Below are 21,539 nucleotides of genomic sequence, written 5' to 3'. Positions count from 1 at the left end.
TGTTCCTTTGCTATTCGCTTGTGGAATGTTCATAAGACGTCTCATATATCAACGGAAAATATGTTTGTTGAGCCTAAACGCGAAGGTGTGACACTAGGCTTGACACAATTGTGTAGCGAAGAATGTTTGCTCTTCAACATGTTTTGGAATTTTGCATCAAAAGACTTTTGCAGCACCGAAAGCAAGCTTGTATTTCTCTTCTCCAATCGGCAGAGGCACGTCGTCCCTTGTTGACATCTCTGTTATTTGATCTTTCATAATACTTTTGAGTGGCGAAACAATGAGAACTACAACATTCTAGCTATTTGCATTTCCCTTGCCGTTGCGTAGAATTGACATATATTAGACTTTAACCAAAGCCAGTCGGGAAAATTGTTACAACGTCCTACAATCGAAGAAGATGAACAATAACTTCGTTCTGTTCATCTTTGAGCGAAGAATCAAGTGGAAATTTCTTTTAAACAGGATTCTAACCACCGCTCCATTATGAGATCTCACGAATCAGGGCATGCGTCAAAGATGACAACTGCTGCAAACCGCAAAACGTGGCTGGACGTAATCATGATCGGCCCTTGTCGAGGTGATGACACTTTTGTCGCCTTTCAACCAATGGGAATTTTCCGTTTCTGGAAACGGAAAATTCACTTTTTTTCCACAGATCTCTACAGTCCCTCTATTTTTCTCGCTGTTCACCCCTTCCCCTTTCAAGTCTCCCGTTTTGCGCTGGCGTCCAGTTCTCTCGCGATTCTATCCGCGCGTTCAACCATCGAACAAAAATACTAGAAAATAGAGGGATGTGAACAGAGAAAGGAAGGTGTTTTGTGTTACAGGAATAATATATGGTGAGAGCATTGTTTCAATTTCCTAGGAAAAACAACTGACGTAAACGAAACGCGACAAAGTACGGTGAATCTTTTAATTTTTGCAATTTGATATTCAATCTGAATCCAACGTTTTCCAATAACTCTTTCAATAAATGTTTTCAAATTTTTCTGATGATCTACATCTAGATTTATAGGAGACATTAGGTCGTTTTAAAAGTTGAGATCTAGAGATTCGCGATCGAGAAACTATTAATTCCAAAACAGCACGACATCAAAGTTTCGTTGCATTATTGGGACGTCAATCAACCTGCTTTTTCTTAAAATGCTCATACCATCTTTGATATACATGTGTAAAGGATTGGCCCGACGAGCATCGACATTGAAGAACCCTGAGCCGTTCAGAGCAGAGCTGGCGTGCATGCCTCTTAAAAATGATTACATGCGAGTTAACTCTTGCAAAATTAATCGAGAATCCAGTTAATCCTTAATTGAAGGAATATTAACAGAACAGTTAAAACTACTGTTACTTGTTTGCGGTAAGATGGCTCAAAACAGTTTCCTGTACTTTCCAAGAGTTAGATTTCGATATGTCATTATAACCACTCTTTATCAGTCATGATGTTACCACCATGGTATCAGAAAACTGCCCAATCATTGGAGAACACGTTGCTGTTATTTTCGTGACACAATAGGTTACCATAGCAACAGAATGACCTGCTAAAAACACTCTTAATCTTTGCTTTAAGTACTTATTTTAAAAATGCTGCGGTGAAACCCATTTTTTTTTTATCGAATTTTGATCGGCAGGATAAAATGCAACTTTTGGCAAGGCACAAAAAAAAATCTGTACATGGGGTTCAGAGCCACCTTAAATTTTAAAAAAAATTCAAAGTGGTTCTGAACTCCATGTAGAGAATTTTTCAGACTTGGGCTTCAACGAGCCGTTTCTGAGATATAAGCACTTAAAGCTAAAAGTAAGGGTGTTTTAGCAGGTCATTTGGTTGCTATAGTGTCACAAAAATGCTAACAACATGTTCACCAATGATTAAGCAGTATTTTTGTACCATGAGCGTAACATCAACTGATAAAGAGTGCTTATAATGACCCATCAAAATCTAAGTCTTGGAAAGTGCTGGAAACTGTTTTGAGCCACCTGAAAGTGGATTTTAAACATTGTCATTCACATCTCATAATTCATGTTCGTTAAATTTAACGTACATCTTGGTACATTCCCTGAAGTAGTAATATTATACTTTTAAGGATAATGTCGGTTCCTGGTTATTTAAAATAAAACCCTCACAGTTCTTAGCCAATCAGAGTGTGAGAATCCTTTAAACTTGACCTGTCGAGTTTTTACTCCCTGTTTACAATTTGTGAAATTAAATAACAATCGTTGACAACCTTCTAAGGAATACTGATAGATAAAAAAACACACCACCTTACTTCCTTAGCCAACGAGAATACGAGAATCCATTGAACTCGGCCGGATATTCTAATTACTGGATTGCAATTTGTAAAACGAAATAAAAACTGTATCCATTCAGCCTTGTAAGGAATACTGACAGAGAAAAAAATTAACAGTTGCAGAAACAAAAAACAGACACTGTATGACAGTTGCTTTTTCGGACTCAAAGAAAAAGAAAAACATTTTTAGCACTGAATTAAACGTGGCCTTTATCGCTCCATTATCATGCAAATTGTATCATTGATTCTTTAAACGCGAAGGACCGCGGGGCACTTTGGTAAAGAAGATCAACACACCTTATACACCTGTTGTTTGAATATATCAATTTGAATATTAGACTTTAACACCTAGAATGTTCTATTTACAATCATAGATAGTAGAAAAACAAATTAGAACAGTTCCAATCAATTCCTAAAATTGCACATTGCCAAAGTTCTGGGCAGAAAACACGGGTTTTCGAGATGTACTCTAAGAATCAAGGAAGACTTCGAACTTGTTCGAGCGCTGGAGCTGAGTCGATATCTCGATGTGCTTATACTTTCACGATAAAAAGAAAACTAATATAAAATTAAGATGAACTTTGTTGTGCGTTGGCCATGTTGTGCTGAAGGAAGGCAACTAACTTGTCACGAAAAGAGTTTAAGGGAACAAACATAACGCCATTAAGAAATTCGCTTGTCGATTATTGTGAGGAAAAGTTTTCTTCATAAAAAACCTGGCTTGGATATAGATACATGTGTCAAGAGCAGGCAGGCAGAAATGTCATTTTGTACTCTAAGATTACAACAAAAGGATAACGTTTGGACTCTATGCACTGTTAAATATCCTTACCTCGACCTTTCTCGGGATTATCTCGGTACCTTGAAAACTAAAACTGATTTATCTACCTCTGAAGCCACGGCAATATAACGAGGCCTAGGACGGAACATCTGCTTCGAACCCTTATCATTTACGGACAGCAATTAGCATTAAGTCTTTGACAAGTACTTTAAATAAGCTGCGTTATTTTTTTCCTCAGAAGGTTGGTAAAATTAAAGAGAATGCCCTGATTAAATTCAAACTCTCAAGGTTGAAAACAAAAATTTTCAAGAAGTAGTAACATATTTTGTACAAATATCGGCACCAGGGGCAACACTAAGGGTGTTTAGAAACAGATCTGGCCTACGTCATGTCTGTCTTAGTTACCTGAATTTCAGAGTGCAGGTGAATTTCTCATCTTTTCCCTGCCATCTTCCAGTCGAAGGAAATGTGAAACCTGTAGATAAACTTCCAGCAGAGCTTCCGTCTTTAACTCTTTAATGAAAAATCCTTCTCAGAACTCTGTCTGCTTGTAGAGATTACAGTCAATTTCACTTGTGTTATCAGTATCAAAACCGTTAAAACTGACGAAACATCTGTTGGGATTATTGCTTGATTTCGAAAACGGCATAACCACTTAGGGTATTCGTTATGAAGTCATCAAAAGTGAGAACCACTTGCTCGGCAAAAGCCTCGATTTTAACTTGGCACATTTGTATAAGTAATATAGTAATGTTCCTGCCGAGCACTTAGACTTCAAGGCGCGCGCGGTGTTTTAAGACTTCGAACGTTCGGCTGATGGCACGGAACCAACATTTTAACTTTATCGTTCCACCTCAGTGACGATTCAATTTAAGATTGAATGTTAACTGTAATTTTTTCTAAAATCTGTTTGCCGTATATTTAGAATTTCTCAGTGATGTACTGGTTATTGGACACAACACAGGCTCTTTAAACTTGCGAAAAATTAAGTTCTTACCTACACCAATAACGTCGTCGGAAGCAGCTCCCTACCAGCTTTTACCGCTCACTCTATTTTTTCTGCCCTACAATGCTTAACATTGTTTTCCAATAACAGAGAAAAAACACATTGCTTACGACAGTGCAAAAACATAAGAATTTGTCGATATGCTAAGCACCCGGTCTCTGCATACCTGGTGAATAAAATACCCAATCATGTCAGGTCATTACTCAAATGAAGCTTTAAGGAGTTTTGTTGTTGAATTGAACAGTCGGACGGCAGACTTACTAATCTACGTCATGTAAGTCAATTCAAATTTAAGAATATTTGCATAAAGCAACAAAAACGAAACGTAGAGAAAAACAACGTTTATTATTCTTCGAGCAGTGGTGCAGATAATGCAATTTTAGTGACAATTCTTTACCAAGTGTTGATATTCTCAGTTGTTTTCTAACTTTTCTTGTTAAACTCGACTTTGTTTTCTACCCTGAAGACATGAAAATTAACGGAAAGAAATATTGGTTAAGAGCGAATATCTTCTCACACTATAATGGCCTTCATTGGGGCAATGTTCTTACAAAGTGTTTTGATTGGTTGAAATTATCTTTGCTGAATGGAATTGAGTGCAAATTTCTTTTCCACAAGTTTCCAAGCTTAATTATGTAGCCACAACACGAATGGCTACGATATAAAGGTTCAATTTACTGTTAGACGGTGACCAATTGAGATAAGACAATTGATTTGTGAAAACGCTATCACATGTAAAGACCTGTGATGCTTATCCTACACTGTTTTTGTATGTTATTTTCTACCTTTTCCTTTTCATAAGCTGATAATAACATCCAATCGCCATCAAACTGATAATCCAGACATTGACTCATAACAGTAGCTCCACTCCGTCTTCGGATAATAATATCAAACCACCTTTTCAGCTTATTTAAGTAAGGTTCAAGACTGCGAGTGATCAATTAGCAATGTTACTTGGTCTAATTGATTTGTCAACGTGGATTTTGCGTCAGAAATGTACCCACACCCTCATCGTGAAGAACTTGGAATGTCTTTTAAAATTATCGCCTGCAATAATTAAGATAAAAAAAGACCATTATTTCAACAGTTGACAGGCGAAATGAAATTATTTCGAATTTAAGCGAATAAGCTGCGAACCTTAATTTCAGCTGGATCGTTGTGTGTGTGAAAAGAGAAGTATGTATGAGTGAGATAGTAGGCTTATAGCTGGATAGACAAGCCACAACAGCAACAATAAGAATGTAAGCAGTACAGTGGCTCTTCACGTGCATTATTCATTATTAAGATAAATGTATATCTCTTTTTGACGTAGTCGAGCTTTACAAAAAGACAACTTAAGAACTCCAAAGTTTGCGGCCTATTTTTGGGAACGTAAATCGAGAGGATCAATTGTACGTCATATTTATATTTAGATTTAAACGCTATCTTCGATATTCAGTCGAGTTCAGACATGGAGGCTGATCACCTATTGAAAGTTGGGTTGGCCTATCTAACAATACTAATCATCTAAAAGTGACATGACAGATTTATTTCTAAGCTGGCATTAGGCTCGACTATGGAGGGCCATAGAGTCCCACATTCTCGTCCTTAGAGGCCGCAATCCTTTTGGTCAGCAACAAGAATCGCGACCTCTGACGGCTTCAACACCGGAAGTCCGCGATTCTCAGGAACGAAATATGTACACCGACGTCCGCTTCAGACCGTGATTATTATTTATTTAATTATTGGGGTTGTTTTCAGGTTAACAGTAAGCGCCAGCGAGATCGATCAGGAAGAATTTGCAAGAGTGGGGCATAGCCAAGTCTTAGTAAAATTTGTAATGCATACGGCAAACTGATCATCCGTTTAACTCATATGATCTCATATGGAATCACTCATGTTCAGCTACCTGATATTGATAATAGAGAGCACTTAACGAAGTTCTTGTTTCGCACGCATTCTCACTCCCACCAACGAGATGAAACGTTTCAGTTTTAGGATTGCAGGTTTTCGTTTTTGACAAAAAGTGAACAATACACGTGAAAAAAGGTCAAGGGGCCACTTTATATTCCGCAAGTGACCTTTTTGAAAATGCTCTCAGGATTCCCCCGCTTTACTTTACTGATTCGTTTCAGTTTCGACCGACGCGTAGCGGAAGTTATCAGAGTGCTTTTTGAGCTTTGAATTTAGTCTAAATTCAGTTGTCGTAAGCTCTGTTACAGGGTAATAACTAGAACGTTTCGGCTGCCGCCGTGCGCCAAATACAACAAATTTTACTAAATAAAAATAAACAACATTCTAAACTACCAGAAAATTATATCTTTAGAAATAGTTCACCTAGGCGTTTATTCTTGCGAAGTGCAGGAAATCTTGCTTAACCGTAGTCGGTCCTTACAGCAAGCTGATCTTAAACAACTACAAAGTTTTGTAATTGAAACATAAACATACTGGCGCAAGGAAACCGATCGTTTAATTGCAAGCTTCGTACACCCCAGCATCACTGACCTAATATAGCGCTGTCAACTGTTATGACCAATCAATTTGCTTTCTTTCATAATTATTCGGTTACTCCGTTAGTCCATTACGTAAATAACTATAATTGCGGAAAATACAGGAAAAACAAGTTCATTGTCCTCGCAGCCAATAATCGAGACGCCCGTGATAACTTCTAGGGAGTGTCTGACCGATTATTTTACTGCTGGCAATAACCCTCTGAGGCTACGAGCTTACTAAGATAAGTAGGAAAGGTATATCCAAACAATGGCTGAAGAATCAGGTAAGTACCTTTGCATCATTTCAAACATTGGCATGGATCTGTTAGTTGATGTTATTAGTTTGTTGCAACAGAGATGGTGAAGCTTTCGGTTTCATAGGTCAATAATCCAGCTATCAGTGATATGCACAGTTATTTCAACAGACTATTGCTTGAGCTCATCATCATGAAAATCATTTTACTATTACTCCTTCTTCGCACTAAAAGTCAGTTTGGATTGATCTGTATAAAAATGTTCTTCAAAACGTAATGAAGAGTCAGCACTGAAAAACACAATCAGCATCGTTACGTTACGGGTAATCTTCCTCTTCCCAGGGATTTTCTTCCTTCTCTCTGCTACTGAAGTGAAAAAGCCGTCACTGCTTTCTGTTAAGGGAAATTATAAGTTACAATGAGGTTAACATTCAACTTGATTGCAAAAATACAGAAATAAGATTTGCAGTATAGCTGGCGTCAAAATCTCACTAGTTTTGAAAGCTCGGGTTCGACTATTCCTTCTCGGTCGCTACAACCTCTAGCTTCCAAAACCAGTGTAATCCATGATCTAAGACGACGATTTATTACTACTCTGCCTGCCTCAATCTCGAGCGTGCAAATGAGGTGGGATATTTCGACGCCGATTAAAAAATCCTGTCCGCCTTCGGTCTACCAATCACCGCCCCTGCGCCAAAAAAAGCTCCAAAGGGGAGCCCCTAGCGAGGCCCAGTAACCTATCAGAGGAACACACACCTTTAGCAAATATCGTGTGCAGTGATAGCAAGGTCAACGTCAGAGAAACTGAAAAGAAGATTACATTTGCGTTGGCTCGCTGCTGTGGAGCAAAACGGAGTTGTTACACAGTGGAACCTCGATTTAACGAAGTCGCTGGGGACCGGCCAAATTTGTTCGTTAAATCGAGGGTTCGTTATATGGAAAACCTCGATATAACGAATTTGAGGGGAAACGACCAAAATGTTCGTTATATCGAGGTCATAGTTAATGATTGATTTGTAACACAGGTGACTTCTGTCACGTAATTCAATGCAATTTTCGTCACCCAGAAGTGCCGCGTTTTGAGATGCAATTCATTAAGCATGGTGGCTTTCAATATCAATTATTTTCACTTTTGAGCAGACGCGCAGCTTTTGTTTACAAAAGAACGACACTTTCAGAGTAGCAATTTAATAATGTTGCAACATAGAGGTTATACAGAAATTGTCTATGTAAACAAGGAAACATTATAATTCGTTAATTATATCGAGGTAGATTTTACGTTTGGGCTTCCGGATTAGGTTCGTTATATCGAAGAATTCGTTATATAGAGGTTCGTTATATCGAGGTTCTATTCCATACATTTTCCTGTAACTTTGGCCGGGACGTAGAATATCGTTCGTTATATCGAAGACTTGGTTAAATGGAGGTTCGTTAAATCGAGGTTCCACTGTAGTGCGGAGACCACATAAAAAGAGTTGTACAGTTTAGCGGATTCCAATAGAATATTCTAACGAATGATCACATCTCCCGCTTAATTGGAGCCACGATAGAAGGATAACAAAACAAACTTCAAAGCCCGCAAAACTTGAAAGTTTCATACGTTGGGAAGCTGATGTACAGTTAAATTCTCGAAAAAACTTCAAATGTTATATGTCCGACATATGCCTCCCCTATTCATATGTAGACAGTCCATTAAAAAGAAAAGAATCACATGAAACAACACTACCATTGCCTTCAAAAAGCAATATATAAAAAAGCCCCAGAAGTTTTAAATAGAGATGATTCATGAAATTCCGAAGTGTACCAACTTTTTCGTTTTCACAAAAATCGATGCGTTTCAGTGTTGTTTATGGAATGTGAACAAAACAGTGGGTTAGACGACAAGTCAAGCGTAACGGGATTTTTCCCTGAAGTCATTAAGGGAAAACCCTGGGTTAGTTTTCTGTAAAGAAATGGAATATTTGCTTGCGAATAGAATTTTTATGTTTTTCCCCACTTGGATCATTGTATTATTTTATAGTTATGGATTTCTGTGGGTGGCGTGTAACAACGCGTGTCACGTGCGGTAGGGATTAGAGAAATGTAAATGCGTTACATCCCATCCTAGCAATATTCTTGCTTAAAATCGGTCTTCTGATCGTGTGAAGACGTTTCTATTTAAATTCCCACCTCCTCCCCTTACCCTGTCCACGTTTTTCTACTTTTAGGACGATTGAAAACCGTTTGGCGATAGGTTTTGGCGGCCCTCACCTTTACTAGTCAAAAATATTTCTAACAAATTGTAATAGCGGAGCACCGATGGCCCTTGCGCCAACAAGCGGAGTACCATAACCATAGGAACAGAACCACATGCATGCATAGAAAAAGAAACCTGTGCATCTCCTTTTTCACGGTCAACAGCATGGAGGACCTCACGCTGAACACAATGGCCATACTCCAGGTAATAGGTCGACGGAGGCATGCAGTCACAGTCACGGCATGGACGACGTCACGCAACACAAAATAGCCATACTCCAGCCAATAGGTCAACTGAGGCACGCAGACGTGGTTTACGGCGTACATCAGTTCGTTATATTTTTTTTTTTTAACTTGAAGAATGATGTTGTTGAATTCACTGTCAGTTGTCAGCGAGCGCTTTCGATAGGACAGTTGAACAAACCAATCAAATTGATGTGCGGGGTTGTTAAATAATCTACCAATCAGAGGCCAAGGGTCAGATCTTGACCCGGCTATTTCCAGCGTGGAAGTGGGATTTGTGCATACTGGAACCAGAGTTCTTCTCACTCGTCGCTTGTTTTCGCCGCTTCGTGGCTCACATCTAACCTAGAATAAAAAAGGGAAAACCTTTGGAACCAGTGTAAAACGGTCGCTGTGCCGTTACTTACATAGATGAGTGAGGCAGGAAAACGGTATTGGATAGGCTTGCATTCAAATTGTTATTGTTTTTTGAGCAATCTAACCTGAAATGATAACATTAAAAACTTGAAATAGGCCAAGCACTAATAAGCATAATATTTTTTTCGAGATTTCTCTAAGAATTAAGAAGGAATCCACCACAAGTTTGAGTAACAAGCCAAAAACTTTGTACCGAGATTATTCACCTTGTATTGCAAACTTCTGTTTGACTGTTTTCGATATATTCTCAGAAGCAATAATTTCTAACAACACTAAATGTCGAAAACAAATTCTGAAGTTCATATGAAACATTTACACTTGAAAGTACTGGTGAAATCAACCTGATGATGAAATTTTACCTGTGTTTGCACATTTATCTTAACTTTGAAATTTTTCTCTGGAGTTTCTATGGGAAATTGTTTTGAGTGTTATTTTAGGCCCTCTTTACATGTATATCTTTAGCTTTTAGAAAATGCAAAAGAACTGTAATATACTTAAAATTATCTCGGTACAAGGGTTTGTCCATTAAAAACTGAATTTGCTCGATTTCCTGTCGGATTTCATCTTAACACTGAGTACATTATCAGATTTATGGCTGTACGATATACGGAACTGTGACAAAATGCACTGTCTCAGTTCCAAGAAAACAATCATTGTAAACTTCCTGTCTCCAAATTTAATTTAGTCATTGAGTTAAGCCACACTGTGGGAAAAGAAAGGAAACCAAAATTGTTTGAGATAAACTACCAAGAAGTAAGAACTTAGAAACTGAGTATAACATAGGGCCGCAATGCGTACTTGTGTTATGTTCAGTTTTATCCTATTCAATAGTCAGAGTATTATTTTTGAATGTCAAAATATGGTAGTTAAAGTGCCACAAGCAAGAAGAGAATCACATAGGCCAAATACTAATTAACACAATGTTATTTCTCGGTATTTCTATTATCATTGACACTGAGTATATTATCGTCAGAGTGTTTTTCTTCAATATCAGGATATGGGAATTAAAGTGCTACAAGTGAGTAGGCAATCACTAGAAAGAAAAACTTTGAAAAATGAGTAAATAATGCAATAAAGATTTTAAGATGATTGTTATCAACAAAACAAGTCACTTAAATAAGGTAAATAAATAAATTGACCGCTCTCCAGTGGGGTTTTTCAGGACCAGTGTCAACACATTCTGAAACAAGTATTTAAAATAATCATAACATAATTAAAAACCCCAACTGGCACGAGGTAGATCGGTTGGCTATTTAGAAAGCATAACCGAAGAGTTTTAACTGAGGCCACCGAAATCAAATCCAGTCAGTGGCAAGGGGGAAGACTTGAACCCAGGACCCGTGGATTACAAAACCAGCGCCCTAAACCACTCGCCCAGGATACCTGCATTTGTCCCCTTTATTGAAAACTCTTTATTGACAACAGAAGCCTGCAATAACATACGAGAAAATAACTTGTTACATAAGCTTGTTATATAACGAAGTCAGCAAATGCGAACTTACCATATGTGTTAGCCCCAAATTGACATCTTGACAGTGTTGTTGAATTCCACGAAAGCTTATTTTGCCATGATTGTAAGGAATTGTTGACATGTTGAATAGCAGTAATCAATTTGATCGTGCAGTAATAAGATAATACTAGATGTTATACACTTTTAATGTGTAATGCAGCAAGAAGAAAGCAACACTTTTTTGATACATTTGTCGTATTAAATGCTTCTTCTGATAGATTCTTTAAAGAGTACATGTATTAGATGATAAGTGGGCAGTAGTTTGCATAATATTTTCTGGAGAGAAGAGTGCATTCATGTTTGTTTCTGGAATCAATCTGAATTTTCAGGTGGCTGTGGTCAGACGGCACAAAGAGTTGCGTGATAGCTCAACTTCTTAATGAAAAGTATCAAGTTCATTTATTTAACAATTAGATTATGACCTCGAGATTTCTATCGCGCGATAGTTGACGAGGGCGCAGCCCAAGTCATTTATCTAGCATAGAAATCGAAAGCGAATAATCTAATTGTTTTAGTACTAGTCGTTTAAAGGATATTATTATGCGTCATCAATGTCGTAAAAGTTTCTGATCTTATTGCATCATTTTTCTTCAGCTCCGCAGGCAGGAAGAGAGAGCGAAGCCAAAGCATTCTTTCGCAAAGTTATCTCTCCTTTTGTTGACGGCACGTTGGACAGTGAACTGTTGGAGCCGCTTATGGTGCATTTCATAAAAGATGAAATGCAAAAGAAGAACGCTCATGGAAGCCCATTTTTGCGAGCAGAACAAACCCTTAAACCGGTTTCGTCCGTGGAAGAAGTCCAACAAGCCATTCTCAAGGCCAAAAGCGAAAAGAAGGTTCTTCGTGTTGCTGGATCAGAACATTCTGTGCACGACTCTATTTTCCCCAAGGATGGCGTTACCCTGCTTTTGACAAAAGAGCTGCGTAAAGTGGAAATACTGAAGATAGAAGAGAAGTGTGGCAAGAAATGGCTGTACTGTCGTATTGGAGGAGGCTGCTACCTGGGTAAGAATCCCCTGGATCCTACATCCGACATACAAAGCTCCGCTTGTTATCAGGTGGCTGTCCAAGGGTTCGGCTTTCCTGAGTTAGGTGGCATTATCCACCAGTCTGTTGGCGGCTTTATCTCGACAGGCTCTGCAGGTGGAAGCTTGCAGCACAGCTTTGATGACGTAATCCAAGAGATCGAATTCGTTGATGGAAATGGTCGTCTTCAGACGGCAAAGCCTGGTACAGACCTTTGGTGTGCGGTCGGCGTTTCCATGGGGCTGTTTGGAGTCATAACCCATGTATCATTCCGCCTTCCTGAGATGAAGTTTGTTGAAGGCTCAGAGTCAAATCATAGGTTTGCTGACTCGATGCTTGGACCCAACGTGCAGGGACAGAGCAAACTGAAGGAAAACCTTGAGAAGCACGAATACATGCGAGTTAACTGGTTCCCCCAGAAGGAAGTGATGCGCGTTCAGGAATGGGTTGGAAAGCAGTCTTTTACTGCTGGAGACGTTGTGCCTTACAACTCCATCTTATCCAACATCTTTGCAGCAGGTATGGCGGCCATAGCCCTGGCTATCTGCAATTTCCTTCTGCAAAAGCCAAAACCGACGGATACCGATTACGAAATCATCGGTGACATTCTGCGTCCATTTGTGCCCCTGAATAAGAAACCAGTCAGCTTCCGCGACATATGGTTTGAGACTTTGCCCATGGACAACGAGGCCCACACAGATTCTATCATCAGAGTACATTTCACAGAGATTTGGGTTCCACTCAACCAATGCCAAACCATCATGGACAGACTCCAGGAACTTTTTAAGAATCAGAAAGCCGCCAACAACTTTGCCACCGAGATCTATGGCGCCAAAAAGTCTCCGTTCTGGCTGAGTATGTCATATGATCAAGATATGGTGCGAGTTGATCCTTACTGGTGGGCGTTCAACAAGGGTGACCCCAGAGTGTTCTTCTCATACTTTTGGGATGTTTTGCTGGATATTCCTGGAGCCCGTCTGCACTGGGGTAAGTACCTTCCTCTGCCGGGTCAGAAATGCGGGAAGACAACATTCAACTCGGAATATCTGAAGAGCGTGTACCCTAAGATGAATGAATGGTTGAAGTTGCGACAAGAGATGGATCCAGGTCAGGTGTTTGTGACCGAATACTGGCGTGGTGTCCTCGACATTAAAGCTATCAGTCAGTTATCAATCGCAATATGAACTGAACTAAGTAAACTGAACTGAACCCATTACTACTTTTTTGTAAGAGGTTGTAGGGCTTTAGAGGAGAAAGTTCCTGATGAAAATAGATTGTAGTAGTATAATTAACAATTAATTACTAATGATTTGATCTATTAAGGGCTTTGTACTTTTGTGTAAACACATGTTTACCCTGAATGCCGTGATATGCTTTTTTTCAATCTGAGAAGGAAGATCTCGATTCGTATAGGTAATCGCACGAGGCCGAGTAAAATTAAGGATTATAATTTCACTTGCCGTTTTCGGAAGTTTCGGAAATGACTGCGGAAATTGCCATGTGGCAAACTTCTTCGGATTAACCAGTCGAGGTTTGACCCATAGCCCTCCTTGCCTTGTTGTTGTAGGACCTTTAGCGAACGTAAGGCATTCAATTCCATCGTCGTCCCGGTGTTGGGCCAGCAACCACCACATCGTTGTAATAAGGGCTTGCGGATTTCCACTTCCAAGCTGACCACTTTTCCATCTTCCAAAGGGTTTGTTCTTTTTTGTTTGTTAAACTTTTGGCTCGGTTCGGACGTTTTCCTCTCCCTTCTCCTATCTTTCGCGCTTTCCCTTCCAGGACTTTTCTTGAACCAAGGAAGGCTCTATGTTTGGTAATAGATTTCGGGTATAATTTTGAGTTTGAGTGTCGCTCCAAGACTGCTTGCATGACTTTGAATGAATTGGGCTTTTGGAACCTCTGCATCAAACTGCGACAATGTCTTGTCAAGGTGCTTCTTAATTTTTTTCACTTTCTTTTTCAGTCGCCCACTTCACGAAAACGTATTTCCATTATATTATTTCCTTATGGTAGAGCAACACAAAACCTTAAATTCTAAAACTGCCTAAGGTCAACACCTCAATCTACGGACTGAAAGCGTGGCGTTACCTAGCGCTACAGCTATGGAACCTGCTACTAGTTTCATATAGAACTATTAGAACTTTAAAAAGGCGGTATCAAGAAAATTGATCTTTTGGTCCTTTTAACCTAACTTACTACTTATTGTTATCTTATTTCAGTACATAAGCTATAAGATTATCGTTTTTACTTTTTAGCATAACGTGTAGATTATTTTAGATTGCCTTTTATCTGACTTCTACTTTTTTAAAATGTTCACTTATATATTACATTTACTTTTAATTCGTGTGAAATACCTGCAAATTAGTTGGTGTGCCATTTTATCTTTCATGTGATGTCACGCCTCGCATATAGCTAAGTGTATAACACAATAAATTTCTATTGTATTGTATTGTATTGTACAGGCAGACTTTTGTACTTGAGATCGCAGTCTATTCGAAAATTGCCTACAGTGGGGAAATCTTTTAATTTTGCTCTAACTGGAAGTCGTCATCAAATGTATCTGCCAGAGACAAATCATGCGACGTTACTTTTTGTGAAGTAACGTAATTGCAGTTCTCCGTGCCTATAACATGAAGTTATTTGCTGAAACTACAGTTTCGTGTCTTGGACGCTTTGTTCGTCATCAGAAATTTCTAAAGCCGAGTTGTTGAAAGACAAGTTCAAAAGTGTTTTCGTTTCCTGTCTATTGAACGTTTTTAAGAGCATCGCTACACTGGTCGATCCTGGGAGAGGGGAGGGGCACGGCGAAAGGCTTCCAAACTGATTACTCGCTCCACTAGTAGACAAAACTGGTGAGGACTGCATTTCAAGACGTGTACTTCTACTTTTCTCTCTTAAGCTCCTGAAGGTAAGGGAGCCATGAAGCACAACCGCGCTTCGCTTTGATCGGGCTTTTCTATCAGTAGTAAGGTTTTCTGAAATTCCACTGGCGTAATTTATGTTTGTAACCCTGCAACAGCAAACGTACCGGAAATATAGAAGATATCCACGACGATACTGACGAGTGAAAGACCCGTATACAATGGGATTTACACATGCGTGAAGGAATATTAGCGCTTCTGCGCTGGTCCAAAAAGCGTGGGAGAGCTCCTTGTATGAAGCACCACCAAAATCAAATAACATCCAAGCAATTTGATTGGGCAACATACAGGCCATGAACAGAACCACAATAACAGCCAATGTTCGTATGATCTGAACATTTTCACTTCTCGTTTTATGTCTGATAACTTCTCCGTGAGAGTTTTGTGAAGTGAGCATTGGTATCTGAGATGTTACAAGACAAACGGCAATTCTCAGGTACGCTATGGCGATTACAATCAAAGGGATGGCGTACTGGAGTGCGAATAACACTGCAGTGTAGGCTTGCCTGTAATATTCTTCGGGCCATGCTTCAAAACACAGTACTTTATCTGGCCGCGTTACGATCATTAACGGAAACATAGTGACTAAAGCGCATATCCATATCACCAGAATCCAAACCAAGGTAGCTTGCAGCTTGATTCTCGGTTGTAGTGGATTGATGATTCCTCGGCACCGTTCAACTGCCATGGACGCTAGGGTGAAAACACTGACAGAAAGGGTGATTGACATCATGGGCCAAATGAGTTTGCAGTAAAAGGCGTTCTTGTAGAATTCTTGAAAAAGCTCATACGTGTAGAAAGGAAGAGAAAACCACAAGAATGTCAAGTCCGAAACTGCTAAGTTTGAAATGAAATAATCATTTATAGTTCGTTTACGTTTTCCTTTTACGACCACAATGACCATGAGGTTCCCCAAAGAACCAAGAATGAACAGACAGCAGTAAAATACAGTCTTAAAGTTCCGTTCAGCTCCGCTCAAACTCGTTGTTCCTTCTTCAGTCTCATTGTTACTTGTCGAGTTGTCAACAGATTCACTCATCTCCAGGGATAACAGTTCAAAGTGAGCAAAACGGGACATTCTGTTCGTATATCACTTCTGCGTTCTCTCAGTAGCTGATTTGGAACAGGCAGCTATCAGTTCTGAGGCCCGTACTAGAAACCTGAAAGTCTGGCTGGCTCAGCTCAAGAACCTCTGCTCTTATCTCAAGGATTTTCTTTTGAGACACAAAGAAAATTAACCATTAAGAGTGGCTGCCTGTAAAAATCAGACAAATTCTTGATTTCGCGGCAAGGGTCGAAAATTCGATTTCGCTCATATTCTTATGGTAGATGGGCTAGGGCATGACAAAAACTACTGGACAGTTTTTTTGGCAAAATATCCTTTTATTTCAAAGAAATATGCAAATTGCCAAATTCCGTTAAAATCGTCATTTGACGCGCCATTTTATTAAACAAGTTTGAGAGCCTCCCATGCAAAACCACATCATTCTTCCGTCTTTAAAACACTCAAATATTTTTTTGCGATGTTTAAATATGTACTGGGTTGGTTTTAGGCAATGTTGCGTTGTCTTTTTGGGTGCAAACTAATTAAATCTCGAAGACGTGTATTTCATTCACGTAAAAGTACTTCGTGAATATAATTAATTTTCACCATGTGCGAAACCTTCAAATGGATCAAGCTTCAGGTGGTTGAATTGCAGGAGGATGGTCTACAGATTCCTGTAAACATTTCTTTGGGCAAATGATTGTGAGCGACGCGAGAGCTTTTCAAAGTACGTCAAAAATGCAAATATTTGACCATCCGTCGTCAAATTTCAATTTACGGGTTAGACGTATATTTTAGCATGCGCCACACGACTTAACCTATAATAAGTTGAAATAGACACAGAGCTAATAATTTCGAAATGTTCTAACCTTATTTGTTGTAAAAGGCAGGTCCAAAGCCGATTTGACGTGTTTCTAGTCGATCTCTCGCCATTCGTCGCACATAAAGCAGAAGTTTGCTATTGTTTACACAAGGTTAACATCCAATGTACATCGCCTACTGTCAACCTATTATTGGTCGAATACTATGAATCTGTGACCATCCATCTGCGCTGATGAACATCACTGCATCTAAGTCTAAAACGGCTGAGTCATTTGTAGATAGTTGCTTGCTTTACGCTTCGCCAAAATATTGCGTTTGATCGATTGCTGACCATTGCTGATAAGCATGTCGGCGCAGCACAATCTTACAGCCGTTATTTGTTCGTCACGCAATGCTGTCACGGCATATGCTGCACATTTTGATCTATTTTGTATAGAGTACTCTCAGGATAAGTGAAACAATTTAATCATTGTTCATCTGTTTGTTCATATATATAATAATATGTGTATATTTATATAATCGTGTTCTATAGTGTACGTGGCGTCGGTCCTAATAACGTTTGTTGTACGCTCTGACGTTTCAGACAACAGCTGATAAAGCTAGTGCCTGTACTCACTTGAATTTTAAGAAAATCGCCATAAACAAATTATAGATCAATGAAGCAAGAACTAGCTGAAATAAAATTAGGAAATCACAACGTGTCTAATTCGTGAGAAAAACAGACTAAATTTAATTAGTAATTACGTGAGTAAATAGCCCTGGCCATGCCATTTTATTTGGCGTATTTTGTTTGCTTAGTGGCGAGGCACTGGTATGTAACAGAAAATAGTGGACTGTTTTCAATACAGTCCAAAATTATCGTCAGTAAAATATTGTAAATAAAACACCTATTGACCGGTTACCTCCGCGGCCACCATTTGGTCATTCCGATAAGGGTTTCATTATTGTCCTTACCCCTATTAAGCGGCCACCCAAAATTTAAGAACTTTGTTTTGGAAAGGGCGATGGCAGATAAGAGACTGAAATTGAAGGTGCATGACGAGTGATAATTCAAACACACGTCTATCATGATTGTCTTGAACTGACTCCATGTTCACCAAGAAATTTATAACCCGACAGTGAAAAATTAAATATTCAAGGTACACCAATCTCTATTTAAGGTGGCTCCCTATAGTTTTACGATCGCACGCGCGCTGACGACGAAAGCTCAAGTAATCTGAGTCAACATGAGCACAACAAGCAAAACTGAGAGTGAATTTTCTCGCGTTTCCTTCCGTGAAATTCCGTAAAACTTGGCAGATTGGTAGTAAATGTTTCACGTTAGTCGGAGCTCGTTTTTCAGGGAAATCTATAAGGCCAGATTTCTCGCAGCGGTAAAAGACGTAAATTTGCAAAAATCGAAAAACCTGCCTTCGCAAACCCTACTTTTTACGTCTTTAAAATTTGTATCCCGCAGGAAGCGATATGCTGTGAAAATTTGGGAAGATTTCACCGAAGGAAATTCAAGAAAATCGCAAGTAAATCCATAAAAAAGTAAAAAACATATTTGCTTGGCCATTTATAATTCAAGACTAAAACCAATAATTTCAACAGAGATAACAGTAAAACACTCAGTTAATCATTGCTTATTACATGTAATTAGTTGAGAGGACTGGGTGTAAAAACGAATGCAAAAACGGCATTCAAAGCATAACACTTGCACGCGCAACGCCATAAATGATTACTCTATGGAGCCACCTTAAGCGGCTAGCCCCATTAAGCGGTCACCACCCATTTCCCAGAGAGTGTAACCCACTGTATTACATACATGTAAACCAAAAATAATTGCATAGCGCGAAAAGACCCAGGTATGAGTTTAGCGTTACAGTATTACGCAGGGCATGTAGGTAGCGGTGGTCGAGTAAAAGATAACAACAGGGGCAATGGTAAACTATTCATTCTTTTCATTTCTTAATTCAATCTCTTCCTACTCAACACGATTGTGTGCTCCCAGTGACTCCAAGCCTTACGGAGCCTTACGTATTAGGATAGAAATTGTCCTACCTCTACCCCCTAAAATGGGACGACAGCATTGCGTGACGAACAAGGAACCGCTGCAAGCAAGGATTCAAGCCATCAAACCATGATGATCAAACGTAATATTTTGGTGTAGTGCAAAGCCAGCAACTATCTACAAATGACTTGGCCGTTTTTGACTTAGATGCAGTGGTGATCATATGTGTCGAAAGAGGGTCACAGATTTATGGTATTCGACCGTTGAATAAGTTGACAGTTGGCGATGTACATCGGACGTTATGTAAACAAAAGCAAACTTCTCCTTTATGTGCGACGAATGGTGAGAGAAACACATCAAATCGGCTTTGGACCTGCCTTTTACAGCAAATGAGGTTAGAACATTTCGAAATTATCAACTCTGTGTCTATTTCAACTTAACATAGCTCAAGTCATGTGGCGCGTGCTAAAATATATGTCTACGTTCTAACCCGTAAATTGAAATTTGACGACGGATGGTCAAATATTTGCATTTTTGACGTACTTTGAAAAGCTCTCGTGTCGCTCACAATCATTTGCCCAAAGAAATGTTTACAGGAATCTGTAGACCATCCTTCTGCGATTCAACCACCAGAAGCTTGATCCATTTGAAGGTTTCGCACATGGTGAAAATTAATTATATTCACGAAGTACTTTTAAGTGAATGAAGTACATGTCTTCGAAATTTAATTATTTTGCACCCAAAAAGACAACGCAACATTCCCTAAAATCAACCCAGTACACATTTAAACATTGCACAAAAATATTTGAGTGTTTTAAAGACGGAAGAATGATGCGGTTTTGCATGCGAGGCTCTCAAACTTGTGTAATAAAATGGTGCGTTAAATGACGATTTTAACGGAATTTGGTAATTTGCATATTTCTTTGAAATAAAAGGATATTTTGCCAAAAAAACTATCCAGTAGTTTTTGTCATGCCCTAGCCTATCTACCATGAAAATATGAGCGAAATCGAATTTTCGACTCTTGCCGAGTTATTTTCCATTTTTATGGACAGGGACTCTTAAAAAGAAAGGTAACAAGATTCTCTGATAAATTGGAGCCGTATAGCACCGTTCAAAAGTCACCTTTACGCGAGTGAAAGAGAGCGAAACGTCTCTTACCCAAAACGTCTCGATCGAGATAGCTGTCTGAAATCCAAACCAGCAGGTCTCACTGCTTTTACAATTTGGCACAGAAATTGGCGAGAGTACGACAAACACTGCAACACTTTTTAGGATACAAGTGACTCGTGAAATAAATAATAAGTTTTAGCATCGGAAAAGGCAGACGACAGCGGAGATAATTGAAAACTTTTAATGAATGCTGCAAATTTTGCGAGGGTTTAAAGGGGTAAATATGACCGACATAGCCATGCCGGATAACTTAATTAGTTGGCATTGTAGAATGTTTCTAAATTAATGACTTCCTTGCTTTTAGATTAAACACCAAAAAAGCTTTCCTTGGATTGTTACTCATTTAATTATCTATGGTAAAGAAACTTTGAAGGGCCAAGGTTGTTATTAGTATTTGAATTGTTTCACTCACATTGTCTCTCTGTCGATATGAGTCTGAATCTCAGTAGAATAAACTAAGAAGTTTCCCACTGTTTTGAACAATTATCAGGATATCTATTTTTTTTTTATCGCCATGCAAAATCCTTCGCTAAACCATGATTGTTCCACCACGTATACAACCTAATTTGCATCGTGTCTTCCTTTTTCTGTTTTTGGGGTTATGTCTGTCATAAGTTTTAATGGGTAGTTTCTCACGGTCTACACCAAAACTGTCCGAACGTGTCACTGTTTGACGTAGTTATTAGTAAAGAAAAATCATATTTCCAGGGAAATAGAGTAGGATACTGAATTACCTACCGGAACTTGAAAGACTTGTTTCATTTTTTGCCAGATGTATTTGTAGTAGTATTTGTGAAGACTGGCATATAATTGAATACCGGAAAATAGCTAAATCAACAATTCCCCCGTATACCATTTTTTGAATTATGATCGAAAGGTAGGTTGTTAATCAACTGCAGCTAGGTTTGTGACTGTTAACGATGGACAAAATAGGAAAACGGGAAGAAAAAAAAGCGCCTACCTTTTTTATTCAAAGCTTTCTTTTGTCTTTAAACTGATTCTGATATTTTGATAGTTACGTTGAGTTCTTTTCCGGAGTGGCTGTGAGTTAAATAATGTTTCCTTTTTATCAATTCACAAGGAGGCAGCGTGGTCGAGCGGTTTAGGGCGCTGGTGTTGAAATCCGGAGGTCCCGGGTTCAAGGACTCCACCCTGCCAGTAGCGGGATTTGTTTCTCGGTAGTCCCGAGTTCAAATCCTCGATCACACTTTGTAAATAGGCAACTGGTCTGCCTCCTGCCAGTTGGGATTTTTAACTATGTTACGTTTACTTTGAAATATTTATTTCCTTTGTTTCAGTGGCATGCCTGTAAACTAGCTAAGCTTAGTGCTTGTATAGCTAAGTGCATGAC

At 39.0% G+C, this 21,539-nt stretch overlaps 3 protein-coding genes across 4 annotated transcripts; 1 reads left to right on the top strand and 2 right to left on the bottom strand.

The window, feature by feature from the left end:
• The first annotated feature begins 5,545 nt into the window (after nucleotides 1-5,545).
• LOC145503368 (L-gulonolactone oxidase-like) lies at nucleotides 5,546-14,468 on the top strand. Its single transcript, XM_081482834.1, has 2 exons — nucleotides 5,546-6,830; nucleotides 11,800-14,468. Exons 1-2 carry the CDS (start codon nucleotides 6,815-6,817, stop codon nucleotides 13,413-13,415), a joined length of 1,632 nt encoding a protein of 543 aa, XP_081338960.1. The 5' UTR covers nucleotides 5,546-6,814; the 3' UTR covers nucleotides 13,416-14,468.
• On the bottom strand, nucleotides 6,824-9,857 carry LOC145503393 (uncharacterized). Its single transcript, XM_081482856.1, has 2 exons — nucleotides 9,051-9,857; nucleotides 6,824-7,193 (listed from the first exon to the last, which is right to left on the bottom strand). The coding sequence occupies exons 1-2, from the start codon at nucleotides 9,259-9,261 to the stop codon at nucleotides 7,012-7,014; spliced, it is 393 nt and encodes a 130-aa protein (XP_081338982.1). The 5' UTR covers nucleotides 9,262-9,857; the 3' UTR covers nucleotides 6,824-7,011.
• A 153-nt stretch (nucleotides 14,469-14,621) lies between the features above and the next one.
• On the bottom strand, nucleotides 14,622-20,414 carry LOC145503379 (galanin receptor type 1-like). 2 transcript variants are annotated; one of them, XM_081482840.1, is made up of 2 exons: nucleotides 20,177-20,414; nucleotides 14,622-19,115 (listed from the first exon to the last, which is right to left on the bottom strand). In XM_081482840.1, exon 2 carries the CDS (start codon nucleotides 16,231-16,233, stop codon nucleotides 14,884-14,886), a length of 1,350 nt encoding a protein of 449 aa, XP_081338966.1. In that variant the 5' UTR covers nucleotides 16,234-19,115; nucleotides 20,177-20,414; the 3' UTR covers nucleotides 14,622-14,883. The 2 variants fall into 2 exon arrangements, with proteins under 2 accessions (XP_081338966.1, XP_081338971.1); XM_081482845.1 differs by having other exon boundaries at nucleotides 14,622-16,369.
• Nucleotides 20,415-21,539: the final 1,125 nt, after the last annotated feature.

This window comes from Orbicella franksi, chromosome 1 (genome assembly GCF_964199315.1).
Source record: "Orbicella franksi chromosome 1, jaOrbFran1.1, whole genome shotgun sequence".
NCBI classification, from domain to species: Eukaryota; Metazoa; Cnidaria; class Anthozoa; order Scleractinia; family Merulinidae; genus Orbicella; species Orbicella franksi.
This window is presented reverse-complemented; position numbering and strand designations above follow the sequence as displayed.

Excerpts from the sequence above, each read along its gene's own strand:
- LOC145503379 (XM_081482840.1), bottom strand. The coding sequence starts at position 16,233 with ATGTCCCGTTTTGCTCACTTTGAACTGTTATCCCTGGAGATGAGTGAA.
- LOC145503393 (XM_081482856.1), bottom strand. The coding sequence starts at position 9,261 with ATGCCTCCGTCGACCTATTACCTGGAGTATGGCCATTGTGTTCAGCGT. Across the intron at positions 7,194-9,050 it reads AATATTTTTGACTAGTAAAG|AAAGCAGTGACGGCTTTTTC; the intron begins GTGAGGGCCGCC and ends TTCCCTTAACAG.